At 43.0% G+C, this 20,446-nt stretch overlaps 1 protein-coding gene across 1 annotated transcript in view; it reads left to right on the forward strand.

The window, feature by feature from the left end:
* plcb2 (phospholipase C, beta 2) overlaps nucleotides 1–13,662 on the forward strand; it is a gene marked incomplete at both ends in the record, with an annotated part of 50,497 nt that extends 36,835 nt beyond the window's left edge. The window contains 11 exons of the mRNA XM_080750861.1: nucleotides 1,588–1,635; nucleotides 1,759–1,926; nucleotides 2,428–2,586; nucleotides 2,736–2,972; nucleotides 3,411–3,476; nucleotides 3,591–3,732; nucleotides 6,519–6,583; nucleotides 8,328–8,384; nucleotides 9,403–9,460; nucleotides 12,967–13,050; nucleotides 13,486–13,662. Of these exons, the coding sequence (XP_080606987.1) occupies nucleotides 1,588–1,635; nucleotides 1,759–1,926; nucleotides 2,428–2,586; nucleotides 2,736–2,972; nucleotides 3,411–3,476; nucleotides 3,591–3,732; nucleotides 6,519–6,583; nucleotides 8,328–8,384; nucleotides 9,403–9,460; nucleotides 12,967–13,050; nucleotides 13,486–13,662 (1,261 nt within the window). The remainder of the gene's footprint in view (nucleotides 1–1,587; nucleotides 1,636–1,758; nucleotides 1,927–2,427; nucleotides 2,587–2,735; nucleotides 2,973–3,410; nucleotides 3,477–3,590; nucleotides 3,733–6,518; nucleotides 6,584–8,327; nucleotides 8,385–9,402; nucleotides 9,461–12,966; nucleotides 13,051–13,485) is intronic.
* Between the last annotated feature and the right edge of the window lie 6,784 nt (nucleotides 13,663–20,446).

Consider the following 20,446-nt stretch of genomic DNA (forward strand, 5'->3'; position numbering starts at 1 on the left):
GTGAGTCTGTAGATCGCCTATTTTCGCTATTCAACACACAGCAAAATATATAGGGTCATCCTGTTTTTGTCCTTTAAATGGCCTCTTTTACAGCATTATAGTCTGCCACTAATGAAGTTGCGGTTGTTCTGCTCACTTCATATAATTGGAGCATAATAATTTAAAAAGCGTAAGAGCTAAATGTGCTTTTCTAGGAGAACGGAATGCCAGTGGACGAAAATACAACTACAAACATGAGTCACATTTAAGAGGTTCGCACAAGTGGCTTATAATGGCAAGTGCACAATGCTACATGATTGAGTAAACACGGTTAAGCTATGTCACGACTTTCCCTACAGTGGTCCAGTCCTACCCTGACCTCTTCATCCCCCATGTGCTGGAAAGTAACAAAATGTATTTAGTCAAGTACAGTAAGGACAAAATTATTGGGGGTACTTCTACTTGTTCATACATTATCCTTCTACTCCACTACTTTGTGAAGATTTGTTTTGAATATGTTTTAAAAGCAAACATTTTTAACTCAAATCTGGTCCCTGGAACAAAAATATTTTCAGATGGGTGTCCGCTGCAAAATACATAATAACTTTGGGGGTCCTTTTGTACTTTTTGCTTCACTACAATGATTTTAACACTTTAGTTATTACCGGTACTTACATTATACATTGGCTGTTCAAAAACAAGCTTACAACGCGTTGCAAATGCGATGCATTGTGAACCCATAGGTTGGCTATTTTTTTTAAGATATTTTGTACTATTTTGATGCAAATGCTTTTGTTCTTTTTGGAAAACAAGCAAATTTGTCCCCTTCCATTGGAAAACAAGCACATTTTTTCCCCTTACAGTTTACAATTTAGTCCTTTAAGGAGACACTCTTGTCCAGAGCTACGTACAAGATCAGAGTAAGCATGCCATGTATTCTAGTCTAGTCAATAAACAACAAGTTAAATGGTCACATTCAAATAGATTGCAATAGATACCACGTAAACAATTAACCTAGCACCCAGTCTAAACAACATGTTATCTAAATTACTTTGATCTGTGTTCAATCAAATCTAAGTAACACAAACGTGAACAAGTAACCAACATACAGTATATACAGTATCTGCATAGTAAACTACTGTAGCATCAATAAGTTATACAAGGAGTGAGGAGTGCTAGGGCCTGAGGTGAGGTCTGAAGAAGTTTAGTTTAGTTTAGTTTAGTTTAGTTTAGTTTAGTTTAGTGTAGTTTAGTTTAGTTTTTTACAGTTGTTGACATTCTCAGTTCACAGATTTTGTTCCATATGAAACATACTGAATTCATCAAAACATGGCTGCATCTCCCCAGCTAAATGATTGACAAAACAGGTCTGTAACTCTGAGAGTGTACAAATGGACCCTTACGTGTCCATTTGTTTCCATTGGTATTCTCTCTGAGTTATGTGGGTCTGTGACCTTCTGTAATGCATATCAAACTGCCAAACCGTCCTTGAAATATAAAAGTTCACCACATGTCCATCTTACAGTATGTCACCCTACGTCTTACTCCTACGGTATTGTATGTAATGTCTCCCTGCATTTGACACTCTTCCTTACGTGTCTCCCCCAGGAGTTCTAGTGACAGCACTGACTCTGTGTCTCCCCCCCAGGAGTTCTGGTGACAGCACTGACTCTGTGTCTCCCCCCCCCAGGAGTTCTAGTGACAGCACTGACTCTGTGTCCCCCCCCCCCCCCCAGGAGTTCTAGTGACAGCACTGACTCTGTGTCTCCCCCCCCCCAGGAGTTCTAGTGACAGCACTGACTCTGTGTCTCCCCCCCCCAGGAGTTCTAGTGACAGCACTGACTCTGTGTCTCCCCCCCCCAGGAGTTCTAGTGACAGCACTGACTCTGTGTCTCCCCCAGGAGTTCTAGTGACAGCACTGACTCTGTGTCTCCCCCGGGAGTTCTAGTGACAGCACTGACTCTGTCTCTCCCCCAGGAGTTCTAGTGACAGCACTGACTCTGTGTCTCCCCCCCCCCCCCCCCCAGGAGTTCTAGTAACAGTACTGACTCTGTGTCTCCCCCCCCCCCCCCCCCCAGGAGTTCTAGTGACAGTACTGACTCTGTGTCTCCCCCAGGAGTTCTAGTGACAGTACTGACTCTGTGCCTCCCCCCCCAGGAGTTCTAGTAACAGTACTGACTCTGTGTCTCCCCCCCCACCCCCCCCAGGAGTTCTAGTAACAGTACTGACTGTGTCTCTCCCCCCCCCCCCCACCCCCCCCAGGAGTTCTAGTGACAGTACTGACTCTGTGTCTCCCCCCCAGGAGTTCTAGTAACAGTACTGACTGTGTCTCTCCCCCCCCCTCCCCCCCCCCCCCAGGAGTTCTAGTGACAGTACTGACTCTGTGTCTCCCCCCCCCCCCCCAGGAGTTCTAGCGACAGCACTGACTCTGTGTCTCCCCCCCAGGAGTTCTAGTGACAGCACTGACTCTGTGTCTCCCCCAGGAGTTCTAGTGACAGCACTGACTCTGTGTCTCCCCCCCAGGAGTTCTAGTGACAGCACTGACTCTGTGTCTCCACCAGGAGTTCTAGTGACAGCACTGACTCTGTGTCTCCACCAGGAGTTCTAGTGACAGCACTGACTCTGTGTCTCCCCCAGGAGTTCTAGTGACAGCACTGACTCTGTGTCTCCCCCCCAGGAGTTCTAGTGACAGCACTGACTCTGTGTCTCCACCAGGAGTTCTAATGACAGCACTGACTCTGTGTCTCCACCAGGAGTTCTAGTGACAGCACTGACTCTGTGTCTCCCCCCAGGAGTTCTAGTGACAGCACTGACACTGTGTCTCCCCCAGGAGTTCTAGCGACAGCACTGACTCTGTGTCTCCCCCCCAGGAGTTCTAGTGACAGCACTGACTCTGTGTCTCCCCCAGGAGTTCTAGTGACAGCACTGACTCTGTGTCTCCCACCAGGAGTTCTAGTGACAGCACTGACTCTGTGTCTCCCCCAGGAGTTCTAGTGACAGTACTGACTCTGTGTCTCCCCCAGGAGTTCTAATGACAGCAATGACTCTGTGTCTCCCCCCCCCAGGAGTTCTAGTGACAGCACTGACTCTGTGTCTCCCCCAGGAGTTCTAGCGACAGCACTGACTCTGTGTCTCCCCCCCCCCCCCCAGGAATTCTAGTGACAGCACTGACTCTGTGTCTCCCCCCCAGGAGTTCTAGCGACAGCACTGACTCTGTGTCTCCCCCCCAGGAGTTCTAGCGACAGCACTGACTCTGTGTCTCCCCCCCAGGAGTTCTAATGACAGCACTGACTCTGTGTCTCCCCCCCAGGAGTTCTAGTGACAGCACTGACTCTGTGTCTCCCCCCCAGGAGTTCTAGCGACAGCACTGACTCTGTGTCTCCCCCCCAGGAGTTCTAGTGACAGCACTGACTCTGTGTCTCCCCCAGGAGTTCTAGTGACAGCACTGACTCTGTGTCTCCCCCCACCAGAAGTTCTAGTGACAGCACTGACTCTGTGTCTCCCCCCCGGAGTTCTAGTGACAGCACTGACTCTGTGTCTCCCCCCCAGGAGTTCTAGTGACAGCACTGACTCTGTGTCTCTCTCCCCCCCCCCCCCCCCCCCCCCCCCAGGAATTCTAGTGACAGCACTGACTCTGGCGTCAAGAGGGAGCGCGTCCAGGAGCAGAAGGAGAAGCTGCAGGCGGAGCTACAAGCTCTGTGGGAGGAGCATCACGACCACGTGAAGAGGAGGAGGGAGCAGCATGCTACCGAGGTGAGACGCCTCCATGGGCTTCATCGTCAGCCCAATAAACCATATTCACACAGCGGCCATCATGCCATTATGACAATGAATTGCCACCCAAGTTGTCACCCTATGTAGATACAGTCTTTAATGCAAATTTTAAACAATTTTTAAACGCATGACTCCACTTGTGCTGTCTGTCACACTTCTGCATAATAAAAGGGGGGGTAAATTATTCAGGAGCAAATATTGCTTATTTGAAAACTTTAGTTAGTTAATTTGTGGATTTTGAGTACAAAACATACATTCTATGTTCTACAAGCTATGATCTACAAGCTCACAACACGTCACAATGTGATGCGTTGTGTGCTTGTACTGTAGATCTGCTATTTACAAAAGATTTTTATACATTTTAGACATACAATAACCTGTGAAACGAGACATTCTGCATAATGGGTACATTTACTTTTGGTACTTTAAAGGAGTAGTTCACCCCCAAAATGACTTTTTTTTTTATTGATTACTCACTCCATGGAGACTGCATGGAGTTCAATAATATTTGTAGTTTTTTTCGTCGTATTCCTAAGACAAAAAAATGATTATAGTAGATTTACCCTCATTGATTCCGGCTGGGCCCGTCCGTAATCAATGGGGAGTACATTTATTGTAAGTTTTGTCTTGCAACAAGAAAATAAAAATATTATTGAACTCAAGTCTCCATGGCATGAATAATCAATAGAAAAAAAGGATTTTGGGGGGAGAACTACTCCTTCAAGTAAATTATGATGCCACTCATTTTGTAAGTGTATGTGCATTTTGTGCTACCAGACTTTTACTTGTACTGGTTCTGTGCTCCCCCATCGGTGCACCCCTCCTCCTCGCCTCAGCTCTCTGGTGCCGTGCGACGCCAGGGCCGCAGGCGAGCATCCAGAGTTTTACAGCCTCTATTGATTACCCATCAGCCTCGGGGGCTCTGGGGTGCTCTTAGCATAAACTGAGGGCTCTGCAGGAGATTGAGAGGTCAATCAGGTAATTTTGGAAGGGTTGCAAACCTCTCCGAGGCAGAGTGCTAGTCCACATCGCACCGGTATGACTGGAGCGAGGTGACAGAGGGCATCTTGTATGCGCGGCCAACGAGAGCTTTGGCATACTTAAAAGTCAGAGTGCATGCAAATGAACAAGGAGGGGGGAGTTCTGCACTGGGTGCACCGCTTGGATTAAATAAGAAGAAGCTGTGCATATTGAAAACCACTTATACAGCCCTATACACTAGGGCATTAACGACTTGTGATTTTTGCAAGTCGACTCCACTCAGTAAAAAGTTGAGTTGAAGTCGACTTTATCGTTTGATGACGTCATCACATCACACACGACCCCCCAATTATTTTGGGGGGTCCTCAGAGGATTAACTTAATGTGAAACATTGTTTTCTCACTCAACTGTAAACAAACCAAGTGTATAGAGCAGGCCTGGAATTTCATAATTTTAGGGGCAAGGCCACTTGGCCTTTGGTGTTGTACATTTTTTGCGGGCACAAAGGCCAAATGCCACGGCAGGAAGGCCATCAAATAAAACAAGATTTTAGTCCATTGAAATAATTAATTGAATTTAAGGGTTAAATGTAATATGTAGAATATCTGCTGTGAAATAAATAAATGGGTATTTACAATCTGATGCTCAGTCCTGCACAAATCAAAGATACTGGATTGGTTTAAAAATGGGGACTCAACAAGACACTGGTGTCTTTGACAAGAAAGACACTGGTGCCTACATATTGACAAGACAGGGACAGAGGAGAAAGTAGTACAGTCAGCTGGGCTGGGGCATTAAGGCCACTGTGGCCTCAGGTCATGCCATTGGTTTGAGGGGCTCTAAAATGACAAATTAAACACTGTCCAAATTGTCACATATATAGAGGCAGAAATTGTGAAAATAGCCGATCTACATGCTCACAACGCCTCGCATACAATAGATTTTTTTTTTTTTTTTTCAACTTCGACTTTCCACTTTCTCTGGTGAGAGTCGACTTGTGTAATGAAGTCTGACTGAGTACTTTTTCATTAATGCCCTACTATACAGTATCCTTTGTGAATAGACAAAAGAGACAATCTACGAGCTTGTTGATGCAATGCGTTCTGCTGGCGCCACAGGGTGCCCCTCCAGATTGGACTGTGTGCCCCCCATCCAGATTGGCCAGTACCTGTTCATTTCAATATGTTTTAAAAATGTTAATGCAGTCAGATTTGTTTTATGCCGTTCTGGGAGAGATGGAGGTTCACATCAGCGGGCGTAACGTGAGCAAAATGAATGGAAGGGCGTCATTCTCAGGAAGTGTAATGCAGGTCACTATCAGTGCCCTCAGCTCTTCTAATCGTAAAATCAATAAAGAAAACATATAGGTCTGTTGTATTTGTATTGATTTGGCTGATTGCTGAGCAACTGTCCATGGTCCTGGAACTCACTCACTTCTGTTGTGGATTTTTTATTATTTTTTGCCTCCTATTGTGTAGGAGGTGACAGGTTACATGAATGTGTTTGATAGTTAGTGTGTTTTCTGCATGCATGGATGAGAGCTTATTTTATGATTATGTGTTCCAAGTTTTAAGTAAGTCTGCTAGTAGGCATTTGCGCCTCGACTTGCTAATGCTTTGTATTATGTATTGTTTTTCTGTTCATCATGTGATCTATAGCCTATTTAGGAGTTTAGGTGTTATTTTAATCGAGGAAATTACATTGTCCAAATGTTGTTCGTGTTGACATGGAAAACACTGACTGTGCCACTTCTTCCACTATTCTTTTTGTTTCCTGTGGGACAGCGTCTGACCAAGCTGTTGGAGATGGCCACCGAGAGACACTCCAGTGAGATGAGGGCCCTGGAGAGGTGGGACAACATACACTTGCATGCTTGTAGATCTGCTATTTTCACTACTTTTGTGCAACACCTTTGTATGATGGAGGCTTTCATTTATGGAAAAAGAAACATACAAATTTGAAACTTGGAGATACAAGGTTTCTGCCTGACAGTGACGATATACTTTATACAGTATACACCTGAAATCATTTTATATATTTTAGACTTGATAATGTGTGCATTCTGCATAATGAGTACTTTTACTAGGTGCTTTTGACACTTTTGTACCTTTACTCAAGTACATTTTGACTTGTAACAGAGTATATCTACAGTACATTGCTGTATTGATACATGTACTTAAGTAAAACATGTGAGTACTTCTACCATCACTGAGTACCGTACCGCACGCACATTCAGATGAACACACACACACACACGCACGTCGCACACACACAGGGACACTGGCAAATCAAAAGTTCTTTGATTTGAGCATCGCTGTGTGTTTGTCTGAAGTTAAGCATTCCATGTTTTGCAAAGGACAATATGAGTCACCTCTTGGCGTGCGTGCGTGCGTGCGTGCGTGCGTGCGTGCGTGCGTGCGTGCGTGCGTGCGTGCGTGCGCGCGTGCGTGTCTGTTATCCAGTGTCTCCAGCTGGCAGATGGTCATCTAAGGACAGCCATTAGCCAACAGGTGTTTAAACAGCCTGGGGACATACTGTACGGTCCCTGCCACCTACCTGTCCACGCAGACACTCTGACACAGCATTTAGCCTCCTGTCCTCCGTCTGACCACTGAGACCAAAGGTCACAGCGTCCCCAAAACCTCACGTTGAAGTGGAAAGGCTTCTGGTTGAAAGAGACGGCGGTCCTTTAAATTCTGTCTTGTATTTCGTCACTGTCGGGCAGAAACCTTGTATCTTCAAGTTTCAAATTAGTTTTTTAGTTTTTTGTAAAGTTTCATCATACAAGACTGTCGCACAAAACTTGTGAAAATAGCAGATCTACAACCACACAACGCCTCACGATGCGAGGCGTTGTGTGCTTTACTATTTTAAATCATTTTTAAAACTACAAATACAAAACGAACGTTTATGGACATACAAGGTTTCCACCCAACAATGACTATTTGTTCTCAGACAGTGGTGGAAAGTAACTTTGGCTCTATGCTAGCGTCCTTTCTGTTCTGGACGCTGGGGTTTTAGTGGTTAGTACAATTTTGAAGTATACTTTTGGTCAAACTCAAATATAAACTCAAATATTGCACCTTTTTAAACTCTTTATACTCTTTACTACTTACAAGTTGCTTTGTAGATTTGGAACTACCCGATCTACATAGCCTGGTTCCAGCCCATAGACCCGCCCACTACCTGAGTGGACTGTTTCTCTGGTCTGGAATTGTGTTCATAATAAGTGATTTCTGGAGCCGAAATGACGGCTCCTCCAATTAGCGCAGGGGGTGGGGGTGGGTTTAACAAATAACCAATCTGTGCCGTCAAAGTCCCTCCCCTCCAGAAATCGCTCAAACAGGGCACAATGTCAGACTCAAGCTTCAGCTGAGTCTGAAATCAGGCTACGATCTACAAGCCCACAACAACGTGTTGCAACGTGATGTGTTGTGAGCTTGTAGGTCTGCTACCTTCCGAGACCTGCTGTAATGCATAATAACTGCTATTACTAAATATTTGCCAATACTTTGGGTGTGTAATTGATAGAAAATAAGTAATTTTTGGGGTGAACTACTCCTTTAAATTCTGTCTATTTGTCCCTTCCTCAGTGAAACCAAAGAAGCCAAGAAGAAAAGCTTCAAAAAATGCTCATCAGACAAGGCCAAGTGAGTGACAGCGAGACCTTGCTTTCAAATACTTTTTAAGTTCTGGAGTTCTGAATTAGTCTATAGAGGGTATGCGCGTGACATCACTATTGCTGGAAGTTATGTGGGAACACGCCTACTGAGTGGCAAAACACTAATTTCTGCCATTGACAGCCCATACATCCAAAAGGAAAAGTCCTATCTAATTGTATGAAACAAAGTTAACTCACCAACATTGCGGCTGTACTGAAAGCTTGAATTATCCTCTTTCTATCTGCAAAGTTTTTGTTTCATAAAAATCCACCATAGGCATGTTATGAGCTACTTTCTGTCAAGATATTCTGTGCAGGTTTTTATTTTTCCAAGTGTCAGAGTTTGGAAGCACTCGTTTTCTACAACACAACATCCTGCTGCCTCCTGCATTATGAGCAAATTAGAAACAGGTGGTATGCAGGGCCGTGCAGTGATTTGCAACTAGCACTTCCAAACTCCAATGCTCCATGCTGCTCAATGTTTTGCCACTCAGTCTAGATTAGGGGGGCGGGTCCCAGTGGACATGCATACCCTCTATAACATCCAAAGTCAGTTTAAGAAATTAACCCTATTTTATACTTTCGATATTTGAAAATAGCCGATACTGAATAACTATTATATTTTTTATATTTTAACAACATACATCTTCACTTACAGTATGTGGGTCCTTCCAAAATCCAAACATATCAGTTTGGGGGTCCTCTACGTGATTTCCTTTTGAGAATCACTGCGATGGACAATCAGCGGTCTTGAGATTTCCCTTACAGCATTGTGAAGAGAGAAATACAAAAAAAAAAAAAAAAACGTTGCTTGTAATTTATGCTTTGCTTTGATTTGATTTATTAAGGATCCCCATTAGCTGGTGTGCCATAGCAACCAGCTAGTCTTCCTGGGGTCTGCATAAAATGCTGTTGTTCAGTTGTTCACTGTGTGATTATCATCATCGTTATCCAAGCTGGAAACCGTATAACTGAACACCCTTATTATAATCCAATGATCTGGTCAGGATCAAGAGGTCAATGAGCATCGACGCACTGGAAGAGTCCCCTCAACCTGATGCTGTGGTGAGTACTGGAGCATATATTATTATTATTTATTATATTATTATTATAATATTATTATCAACCTGATGCTGTGGTGAGTACAGGGACATATTATATCAGGGGTCTTCAACGTTTTCAGGCCAAGGACCCCTTAGTTGAGCGAGAGATGAAGCAGGGACCCCCACAACCTGTTCATAGATTCCATATAGTTTCATTTTTTGACAGCACAATCGTTAGTGTATTTTGGATTCATGTCAATTTGTGTTTTCAGATATTTAACCACTTGAACCGTCAATACTTAAAAACTTCACCTTTCACTCTGTATTTAGTCTGCTCTTTTTCCCCCTCTAAACCAAAGCTCTTTGCCAAAAATAGCTGATCTACAAGCTATAGTATATTGGTCTACTTTTCCTTCTGAGCACATAGTAATCCACTGGTACCAAATTGATTGGAAATGTTTATGTCTGGATATGTATAGATGGATCTTTATTGATCCCTATGGAAATTCAGTCATAGCAGCACCATAGCAAGGATGAAACGATAAGATGCAGGTAAGGGTAGAGAACAAGTACAGAATAAGTAGAATAGGGGTAGGGTTAAGGTATAGGGAATAGGGTATCACAAGTTAAAATAGGATAACATTATGAAAGACAGTATAACGACAACTTAACGTACAGTGTGGCCTGACCCTCTGCACATGAGCTGATCAGGTACAGTATGCATAATGTATAAGCTATCAGTAAATAGAAATGGAGGCCATCTGTATTTTATGCATTCTATCACCACTAAAAACAATACATTACTCTTGGGAAAATGTGGATCGAACTTGGAACTGGGATCGTTTCCCTAAGCGGCCACTGTACCTAAGCCAATAGGTAGCCAATCTACTGTAAAAAGTAACACTGTGCTTCAATTTTGGCCATAAAAGTGTTTCAGTCACATGGCCAGTCTGGTGCCTTTTTTAGAACATGTGCATAGCTACCTACACAGGCGTGCCCACACAGTGGCACACACACACACGGGCAGACACGCACGGGCAGACACACAATCAAACTGATTGCGCTCTTCAGAAAACTAGAAAAGAGTGCTCTGAAGTTCAATTATGTGTGAGGAATATAAAAATGATTTAGCACTCAAGTTGAAAAGCCTTTATTAAAATGGCTATATCATGGTTAATGTTTTAATTCTCTTAAACATATACAGCACACACACACACACACACACACACACACACACACACACACACACACACACACACACACACACACACACACACACACACACACACACACACACACACACAGACACAGACACATACATACTTACAAGGAGAACAACCATTAACGTTTTTGATTACATCGGTATTGGCAAATATACCAGATACAATTTTCAAAAATAGCAGAGCCACAAGCTCACAATGCATCGCATCACACACTCACACGCTGTCACACTTAGCTTGTAGGTCTGCTAATTATGAAAATATTTAAATGGGGCTAAAGTGGTTAAATAAATTAACATTCCATTTATATGTACAGTATTTTATTTGTTAGCTCATTGTATAATTAAAGTTGAATGATATTTTTATAGTTTAATTTATATATCTGCTACTTAATTTAAAAAAAATTATAACAAAAAGTTATTTGTGTTTATGGTAATGTATTTGTTTGCTTATTAGTTAAATCCTCTCAAATAGAAACATGCATCAAATTGATTTCAAGGTTTTAAACCTTTGGTAGTCAGGAGTCAGGACAGTGGTTCTCAAAATGGGGTCGGGGGAACCCAAGTGTCCTTGGTTCCAGGGGGTCCCCAAGTGTCCTTGGTTCCAGGGGGTCCCCAAGTGTCCTTGGTTCCAGGGGGTCCCCAAGTGTCCTTGGTTCCAGGGGGTCCCCAGATAAATTACCAAAAGTGAATTAACACTGAGGGTTTCTTATATACATATATGTTCTTTTAAATTAAATATGTATTAAAACAAAGGGTCTTAAAACTCCTTAAAGGACCAGTTCACCTCTGGGACAACCAGATCTTATTTTATTGTTGTTTGGGAGAAGATCAACACAATCCTGAGTTATTTTTTGAGTTCAATCTGTGTTTTGAGATATTTTAGTATTTCAGCATGAACAATGATGCTTTTTGCATCATTTGACACATCATGCGAGAAGCTAACCGCTGCAGCCTGCGGGAAGTCTGCAGCATGTCTGCAGACGTGGGTCTGAAGACCCGGGTTTGCAGACCCCATACTACTTGACTTTACTGCCCCTAGTGCTTCGGTGACTGTGCAGACATTGTAGTCACTTGGACAGGGCGTTTATCGTGGGCTTGCCCAGGCCTTACGGCCTGGGCATAAATAGAACGATTGCATTCACCACGGCTTCGTAACTCGCGCGGCGCTCCGCCGGCCGCGCGGCCCTGGCCCGCTCTTCGCGGCCACTCGCGCCGGGGCGAAGAGCAGGACCAAGGTCCGCTGGCCTTCGCGCCGCTTGCAATGTCGTGGACAATCGAGCGGCTCCGCCTGGAGCTAAGGCTGCCACTGGGAGCAGTAGAGAGGTTGACCTGGGTCTGCAGTGCTGGGTCTGCAAACAGGTCTGCACTGCAGACCTGTTTGCAGACCCAGGTCTCGCAGACGCCTTCCCGCAGGTTGCAGCAGTTACTACTTGCATCATGCTGCATCATATGATGCAAAAAGCATCATCATTCACACAGAAATACTAAAATATCTAAAAACACAGATTGAACACAAATAATTACTCTGGGTTGTGTTGATCTTCTCCCAGACAACAATAAAATAAGATCTGGTTGACCCAGAGGTGAACTGGCCCTTTAAATTGTCAGTGCACTGTCATCTGGGGACGCGCCCAAAATCATGTTGGGAGGGGCCCCACCCACTGGTCTAGTACTCTCCGAAATCGGATGCATTGGGCATCGGACCCCGAAAATCTGGCATCAGTCACGCATATTCCACCGGCCGTTCTGTCCGACTCATCTCAGACCAAACCCCAAACAGCTTCCAACGGTGCTGCATTACCATCTCTATTTCCATCCTCCTTTAATCAGCGCTTATACCCATTAATTACAGCCACTATTTATAACACAATCAGTTGTTTAATCAGCATGGCCTGTGTATTGAATGGCCGGGTGCATTAAGCAGTGTCTGATTGAATTGGACAAGTCCAACCTGCTGTGACCCAAACTGTATTGATCGTCTTTCTCGGGTTGCCTCCCGTGGGGGGGCACACAAACGCATGCACGCACGCACGCACGCACACACACACACACACACACACACACACACACACACACACACACACACACAGAAACATGAGCAGATGTATTGTTACAGTCGTGTACAGAAACACAATCTTTGTTTTTCACTCGATAGGGGAAACAGACATACTGTACTGCAGTAAACAGACCAAACCGCTGACCACAGTGGAATCCTTTTGTGTTCATTAAAATTTAAATGAATGCTCAGGAACTCTTGCTACACAAGTGATTGTTTGGGAACTGGTGCGTGTGTTATATTCTTACAGATCCCAGATTACAGCCCTCAGCAAGAAGTTCTGATGAAGAAACAGGCTGTTACAATAGAGGAGATCAAAGCCTTGGCTAATCAGGTAAACGCATGCACGCACGCACGCACGCACTGACACACAGTATTGACAGTAATCATCCCACCAAGGCAAAAGTGCATTAAGCCAACACACACCTGTCTATCAAATACTATTCTATCAATTCAAGTATTATTAGGAGTCAGACCGAGCTGAAACTACTTTTGTATTTGCCACTGTCACTTATTCAAATGTCAAAGCTTCTTCGCCCTAACCATTTAAAGTCTTACTGTGTATGACTAATAAGTTACACCATCAGCCTCGTGCTATGCAGTAGTCGTGCCTGTATTATCAGTTGGCTTCTGCCAACGCAGAAACCTGTATGACAGCCAGGCAGGTGAAGAAAAACGGTATCCTAAAAAGACATATCTTATCAGACATCTGTTTGATAAGCTCCTGACGCCCCCGTATAATGAACTTTATCGGCCCTTTTGTCACCAGCTAAACCAGGAGGCGCTGAAGGAGCACGAGCAGAAGATGAGGTCTCTGCCAGGGGAGGTGAAGGAGGCGGTCAACGTGTGTGTGGGAGCCCACTTCCCCGAGCAGGTGGACCAGAGTGGGGAGAAGAAGGAGGAGGTGGAAGGAGTGGGCGTCTATGGAGATGTGTTCCTGGGTTAATACCCTTTTAGGCCTAGAATTATTTAATGCTTTAACTATTGAAACATAGCAGATATACAAGCTCACAGCGCGGCACCGAGTGCCGCGCTGCGAGCTTGTAGATCTGCTATTTTTGATTTTTTTTTTTTATATATTTCAAATCAGTCTAAGGTTTTTTGAAAAACCTTTTCATGTGAAGGACCCCCAAAATGATATGTATTTGGCCACAGACCCTCATCTCAAAATATTTAGTTCCAGGGACCCCCCAGAATCAAAATTTGAGTTACAAAAGTTCGCTTAAAAAAAACACATTTTCACTTTTCAAAAATAGTAGATCTACAAGCTCGCAGCTCGGTGCCGCGCTGTGATTTTTCAACCGCTAAATAATTAAGGCCCCTCCACCTTGGGCCCTAGTAACTCAGTCCTACTTTTCCCCCCTTGTGATGCCCCTGGTTCACATACATGGCTGTTGGCCCATTTTGCCCAGTGTGGAGACGTCAAAATTTGATTTAGTTTGAAGGATACCAGGGACCCTTAAACATGACATGTGATGTGACCTAAATGTCTCAATAGAACAGCAGGGAGACCAGATACAACCACCCCAATAATGTATACCATCTAATAATAGGATGTCATTAAATGAATGGGATATCTTATAGCTATGCAATATGCATGCACATTTTACACAACTGTCTTTCATACAATAGGCCTACTACAAAAGTTTGACGATTTGGAAGACTTTCACTCGTCGCTTTCGACTGCTTCTCTCTCTCGTCTCCCTCCAGTACCGAAACGGCCTTGGAGCGCTGTAGGTCACGCATCATGAAACACCTTTCAGACGTGGGTGTATGTCATATCGCCCTCACACTTCTTTATTCTGTACTCGGTTCCCTTTCAGCCTTAATTCGTTGCTGGTCAGGGTGAAATATCCGAGCATGTGCCGCGAGAGAGACCCAGGTTTCTACAGGCTGACTCATGCAATGAATCACTCTGTCACACTTCACTGCAACATATTCTTTCTTGATTGAAACTCCCACACGGCTCTCACAAAGCGTGAATATATGATTCACTTTGAGGTTTAAATGGATTCTTAATTACAAAGAAAGTAGCCTATTCATTCTGTAAGTGGGACATAAAGTAGAGGTGGGTCACAATCAGTGGTGGACCAAGAAAGTGCTCGCACAAGCACAATACATGCTTTTAAACTTACTTCTTTTTTAATATCAATTCATATCTGTATTGAAATGTAATCATTTCCCCCCCAAATTCAAAGATCTTCCAGAAATTGCCAAAGAAATGTGAAAAAAGCAGATGTACAAGCACGTGATGACAAGTTTTGAGCTTTGTACATTCGCTATTTTCACAGTATTTGAAATTATGCTACAGTCGCACCTAACTTTGTGTCAATGGTTTTCAATGGGAACAGAGTGTTGGCATGGATTAGCATTCCGTGTGTTGCGCACACCTTACGTTTATGCGTTCTATGGAGTCTGTGTAGTCAAATGTACAACATTTGGCTTTGAAGTGTAGTGGCGTGAAAATCATAAATTTCCCCAAAAATACAAATACGCAAGTAAAGTACAAACACTCATAAAGTACCTAAGTACAGTTCAGTAAATGCATTTGGTTATTACTGTCTACCACAGGTCAAAATGCTGTTATTTATCTCTGCTGGGATTGCAAACCGTCTTATAGCAGACTTTTCTCTTTTGATTGATTTACATTAAGTACTGTATGCATTTTATGTTTTCCCTGATTGTTGACCATAGACCATGGGTCTTCAACAGGGTGTCCGGGACCCCTATGGGGTCCTCAGAGTTACTACAGGGGGTCCGCCAAATCTTTGTGTGATAGAAACTTTTTTCTCCTTTTTTATATTAACCACTTGAACTAGTAGAGAAATAGCACATCTAGCTATATTCTAGCTAGATCGGCTATTTTCGGCAAAGAGGTTTGGTGCAGAGGGGAAAAAGAGCAGACTAAGTACAGAGTGAAAGGTCAAGTTTATTAAGTATTGACGGTTCAAGTGGTTAAATATCTGAAAACATCAATTGACATGAATCCAAAATACACTGACTGTGCTGTCAAATAATTAAACTATGGAATCTCTGAAAAGGTTGTCGGGGGTCCCTGCTTCATCTCTTTCTCAACTAAGGGGTCCTTGGCCTGAAAACGTTGAAGACCCCTGCCATAGACTAATTCTTTGAGACACACATACTATTTCATGGCTTGGCCGAATCTGCCATTCCTTCGCTGGGTCAATCAACACAGCTTGGCAACACCATGGCACTTGATCGATAAGTAACTTGTGACATCAATGTAGAATACTGAAGAATACTGTTTCGTAGTGAATTGATCATTCATTTCAATTGTCTAAAGTTACATGTTAAGATGATAATATACTAACTACCTACTTTTGTGATTTAAAACCTTTCAATAAACTTCCAATAAATCAGTTTGCTCATTATGTCTGTCTGCAGTGTGAATGTGTGCGTTAATGTGTAAAAACACAAATGCCAGGGCAGGATCAAGACCATCAAATAAAACAAGATTTTAGTCCATTGAAAGAATGGGTTAGGGATGATGAACTAATCTGCAGTGAAATAGATAAATGATGGTATTTACTGATCCGTGCTCACTAGATTGGTTTAAAGATGGGGACTCGGGGGAGTTAAGATTTCAGAATCAGAATTTCAGAAAAGACACTAGCTGGTGTCTGACATGACAAGAAAGATACACCGGTGTCTACTGTCTACATAATATGTAGACAATATGTAGACAGTAGACACCGGTTATTGACAAGAAAGAGACAGAGGAGAAAGTGGTATAGTGACAGTCAGCTGGAATTAAGGTCACTGTGACCTCACGTTATGTGTCATTGGTTTGAGGGGCACAAGGCCAAAGTGAGGGGCAACGACGGCCATGGCCTTCATGGCCTCCATGAAATCCCTGCCCTGGTCTTGTATTATTGTTTCTAAACACATTATTAATGCAAGTAACATGAATCACCAGAAAGTCCATTATTATCATTATTATGAATCAAATCAAGGTTATTTATAGAGTTTCGTTGTACCAAAGTGCTGTACAGAACATTTCATCAGCACAACAGAACAAACAACATACAGCGGCATCATAAACGGTTCATCAACAACTTATCGGACAGAAACAATCAGATAAAAGCCAAAACAACATGGGGATTCAAATGCTTACTAGAAGAGTCTTCAGGATAATTCATATTACGAATACAGAACAAAGGAATGAAAGCTTTAATGGAGGCAATTTTAAAAAGTGGCCTGTAGTGACTCATTTAATACTTGTGTATTGACTGGTTATATGCATGTGAGTGAAAGGCATGTGAAGACAATTATTCTGTCTGTCTGTGTGTGTCTCTCTCTCTCTCTCTCTCTCTCTCTCTCTATCACTCGCTCACTCGCTCTCCACATCGATCCAGAGCTTGTATATGGGCAAAATGAACAAAAAGATTTCACAACAATGGCAGGTCTAATTCATAATTCCACATACTGTAATTGTCCTTGTTTTCCAAGAATACTGCAGGCTTCAAGGATCAATCAGCATTTTAAAAGCAGAGCGATAACGAACTAGCGTCAGGTAGAAAGGACTCTCAATCTAAAAAGCCTCCTGTACCAATGACGAGATGTGACAGATTTCTTTTTTTATTGCATTTAATCCAACATTCGTAAGTAGCGGTTCTTGTTTTGACCGGAAACAGTTAAAAACCAGATATGAAAAAAAAAAAAAAAAAAAAAGATCTGCGCAAGGTAATACAAGTAGCAATCCTCAAATAAACAATATAACACCTTATACAGAGCTAAAGGTATATGTGAAGTTCATAAAGACAGGGTCCAAATAAAATAAAATAGAACCAACACAAAAAGAAAAATGCCAAACAAAAACAAATACAACCCATAAGTATAGTCTACTGCTGCAATTTCCCAAAGCAATATGTCACAGAGTACCCATAATGACGAGATGGGATTGCTGAGCAGCAGGAGAAATCATGTCAAATCAGATTGTACTTAAATGGTGCATTTATATAGCACTTTTATCCAAGACGCTTTACATAGATTGTGCATTACATTCACCCATTCACACGCACATTCATACACCGATGGCGGAGGAAGCCATGCAAGGCACCAACCTGCTCACCAGGAGCAACTAGGGGTTCAGAGTCTTGCTCAAGGGCTCTTCGACATTCAATCAGGGGGAGCCCTAATTCGAACTGGGAACCCTTTGGGAACCCTTCGTGCTCTAATGGCGGTTTCTCTACCCCTGAGCTATGCTGCCCCCCCATACTTGGAAGCTATGATGACTCTGACCACTTGTATTCAGAGACACGTGTGAGAGAGACAGTGGAACAATGTAGTGGTGCAGCTGCGGAGAAGTGTTGAAGAGTGATGTAAGTAGGATGCACCGATATATCGGCCACACCGATGGCAGTAGCCGATATTTATCTGTTGTTGATAAGCATACATTTGACACTGGCTATGTTGTGTGTTGGTTATCTGCAGCCTACCAAGAGAGTAGATTCTGAACAGTTATTTCTTACAATGTTGATTTATTTGTTTCCATGGCCCAAAAGGGGAGATATTAACACCAAAAGCAACATAATCAAATATCAACAGTATCGGCTATCGGCTAAATTGTTATTTTAAACATCGGTATCGGCCAATAATTTCCTTTTCGGTGCATCCCTAGATGGAAGATTTCCATGGAATACTCTGAGACAACCCCTTAGGTGGCCCTTTATCCCCCTAATTAGAAAGTATTGCTTTTTTTACTTACACTGTAATGTAGAAATACTCTGTAAAAGTTCGGAATAAAATGCACTTGAGAAAAACTACAAAAGTATATTGATAACAAAATGCACGTAGAGTATCAAAAGCGTAAAAGTACAATATTTGCCTCTGAATTATGTAATGGAGTAGAAGGGAATGTGAAAAAAAGTAAAAAAAAAAAAATACCTCAAAAGTACAGTACTTGATTAATTGTACAAGTTACTTTGCACCACTGCTAATTAGTTTAGTTTAGTCCACGTAAAACCTTCACTCTTGTCATTTATTCAATCATGATGTCATTAACAGGGACACCATGCTGTTGTTAGACGGTCCCCTAATTATGGAACATTAACAGAAGTTGTACTCCATGAGCAGGGTTTGCAGTTCCTTTTAATTCGTATGGGTTGAGGTTGCATGTCTACATTTGACTGATGTCTTAGAATGGGTAACCTTTCATTTATGTCTTCTATAATGTGTAACCTTTCGTTTATGTCATAATGTGTCACCTTTCGTTTCTGTCAAGTTTAGATTGATACAATTTGGATCCAGAGCAGGAGGGAAGGGTTCCAATCACCTTTTCATCTAATAAAAAGCAAGGCTACCGTAGTACTGCAATCCATAATCCTACTGGGGTTTCGAACCCTGCTTCCCTGTTCTACAGTATTGGGCTACTGCTGAGCAAATACAGAAAGCCTGTATTGGCAGAGGATAAGTTGTGTTTTGACTTTCATGCAATATAGCAGAAAATAGCAGCGTTTTATTCACTAAAAGCAGTTATGGATTGCATCTTTAAAAAAAGCCAAAAATTAAAAGAAATACATATTTCTGTATTTCTTTAGGCCCGGAATAGTTGGGAGTTTTCCGGGGACTTTGAAAGTTCTTACCTTGCCTCCAAATACAAGGTGCTTTTGGGTGGACTTTTATGATTCTTCATTATTTCCTTTAATTCTACATTAAAATGTACGAAAAACAAGTATTGCTGGGCGAGTGTGTTTTGGGGCGAGCGTTCCGGAACCCGGTTACCGTAGGTTTTGCTCCCATTGGTGACAAACAATGTACATTAGACCACTGACCAGCGTCGTATAATCGTGTATGGTTTTGCTCTGGCCTACCTTGAAAAACAACAGTAGGCCTAACAAAATAGCGTGATTTTTTAAATGATTTTCTGTGTGTGTGTGTGTGTGTGTGTGTGTGTGTGTGTGTGTGTGTGTGTGTGTGTGTGTGTGTGTGTGTGTGTGTGTGTGTGTGTGTGCGTGCGTGCGTGCGTGCGTGCGTGCGTGCGTGCGTGCGTGCGTGCGTGCGTGCGTGCGTGCGTGCGTGTACAGTATGTGTGCCCAGTATGTGTGGCCAATAATCTTATCAGCTCAATGAATAAGATATGTCTTCTCAGAGGCACAAATCTTGTACTGTACCTCCTACAAGTGGGTCGGTGGTGTGTGTGTGGTGGCCAGATTTGAACACACACACACACACACAGAGACTTTAATGCGACTCTGTCCAGGTGATTTATACTGCTCTTCATCTGGCTCCCTGCACAATCAGCAAACCCTGTTGCCTAGTGATCTCCGTATAATGGGATACTCAACCATCTGAGTCACTGTGAGTGCCTGGAGGATAGATACACAGGAGTTTAGGGACAGCTTGACAAGGTGACAACAGCAACGAGTGGCAAACGGAAACCCTGCTACAGTTGTTGCGAGCTGCAAGGCATAGGCTTTGTGAATGGTACTACAAACCCTCGTTGACAGGGGTGTCGCACCAAATTCTGGGCCCTGGTTACTTTAACTATTGAAAAATAGCAGATCTACAAGCTCACAGCGTGGCACCAAGTGCTGCGCTGCAAGCTTATAGATCTGCTATTTTTAAGAAATCTTGAAAATTTGTGCAAGGTTTTTTATGTTTCTATGTCAGTAGTAGTGCTCAAACCTTTTCACGTGAAGGACCTCCAAAATGATATGTATTTGGCAACAGACCCCCATCTCAAAATATGTAGTTCCAGGAACCCCCCA

This window comes from Nannobrachium achirus (assembly GCF_963921795.1).
Source record: "Nannobrachium achirus genome assembly, chromosome: 20".
In the NCBI taxonomy this organism is placed as follows: domain Eukaryota; kingdom Metazoa; phylum Chordata; class Actinopteri; order Myctophiformes; family Myctophidae; genus Nannobrachium; species Nannobrachium achirus.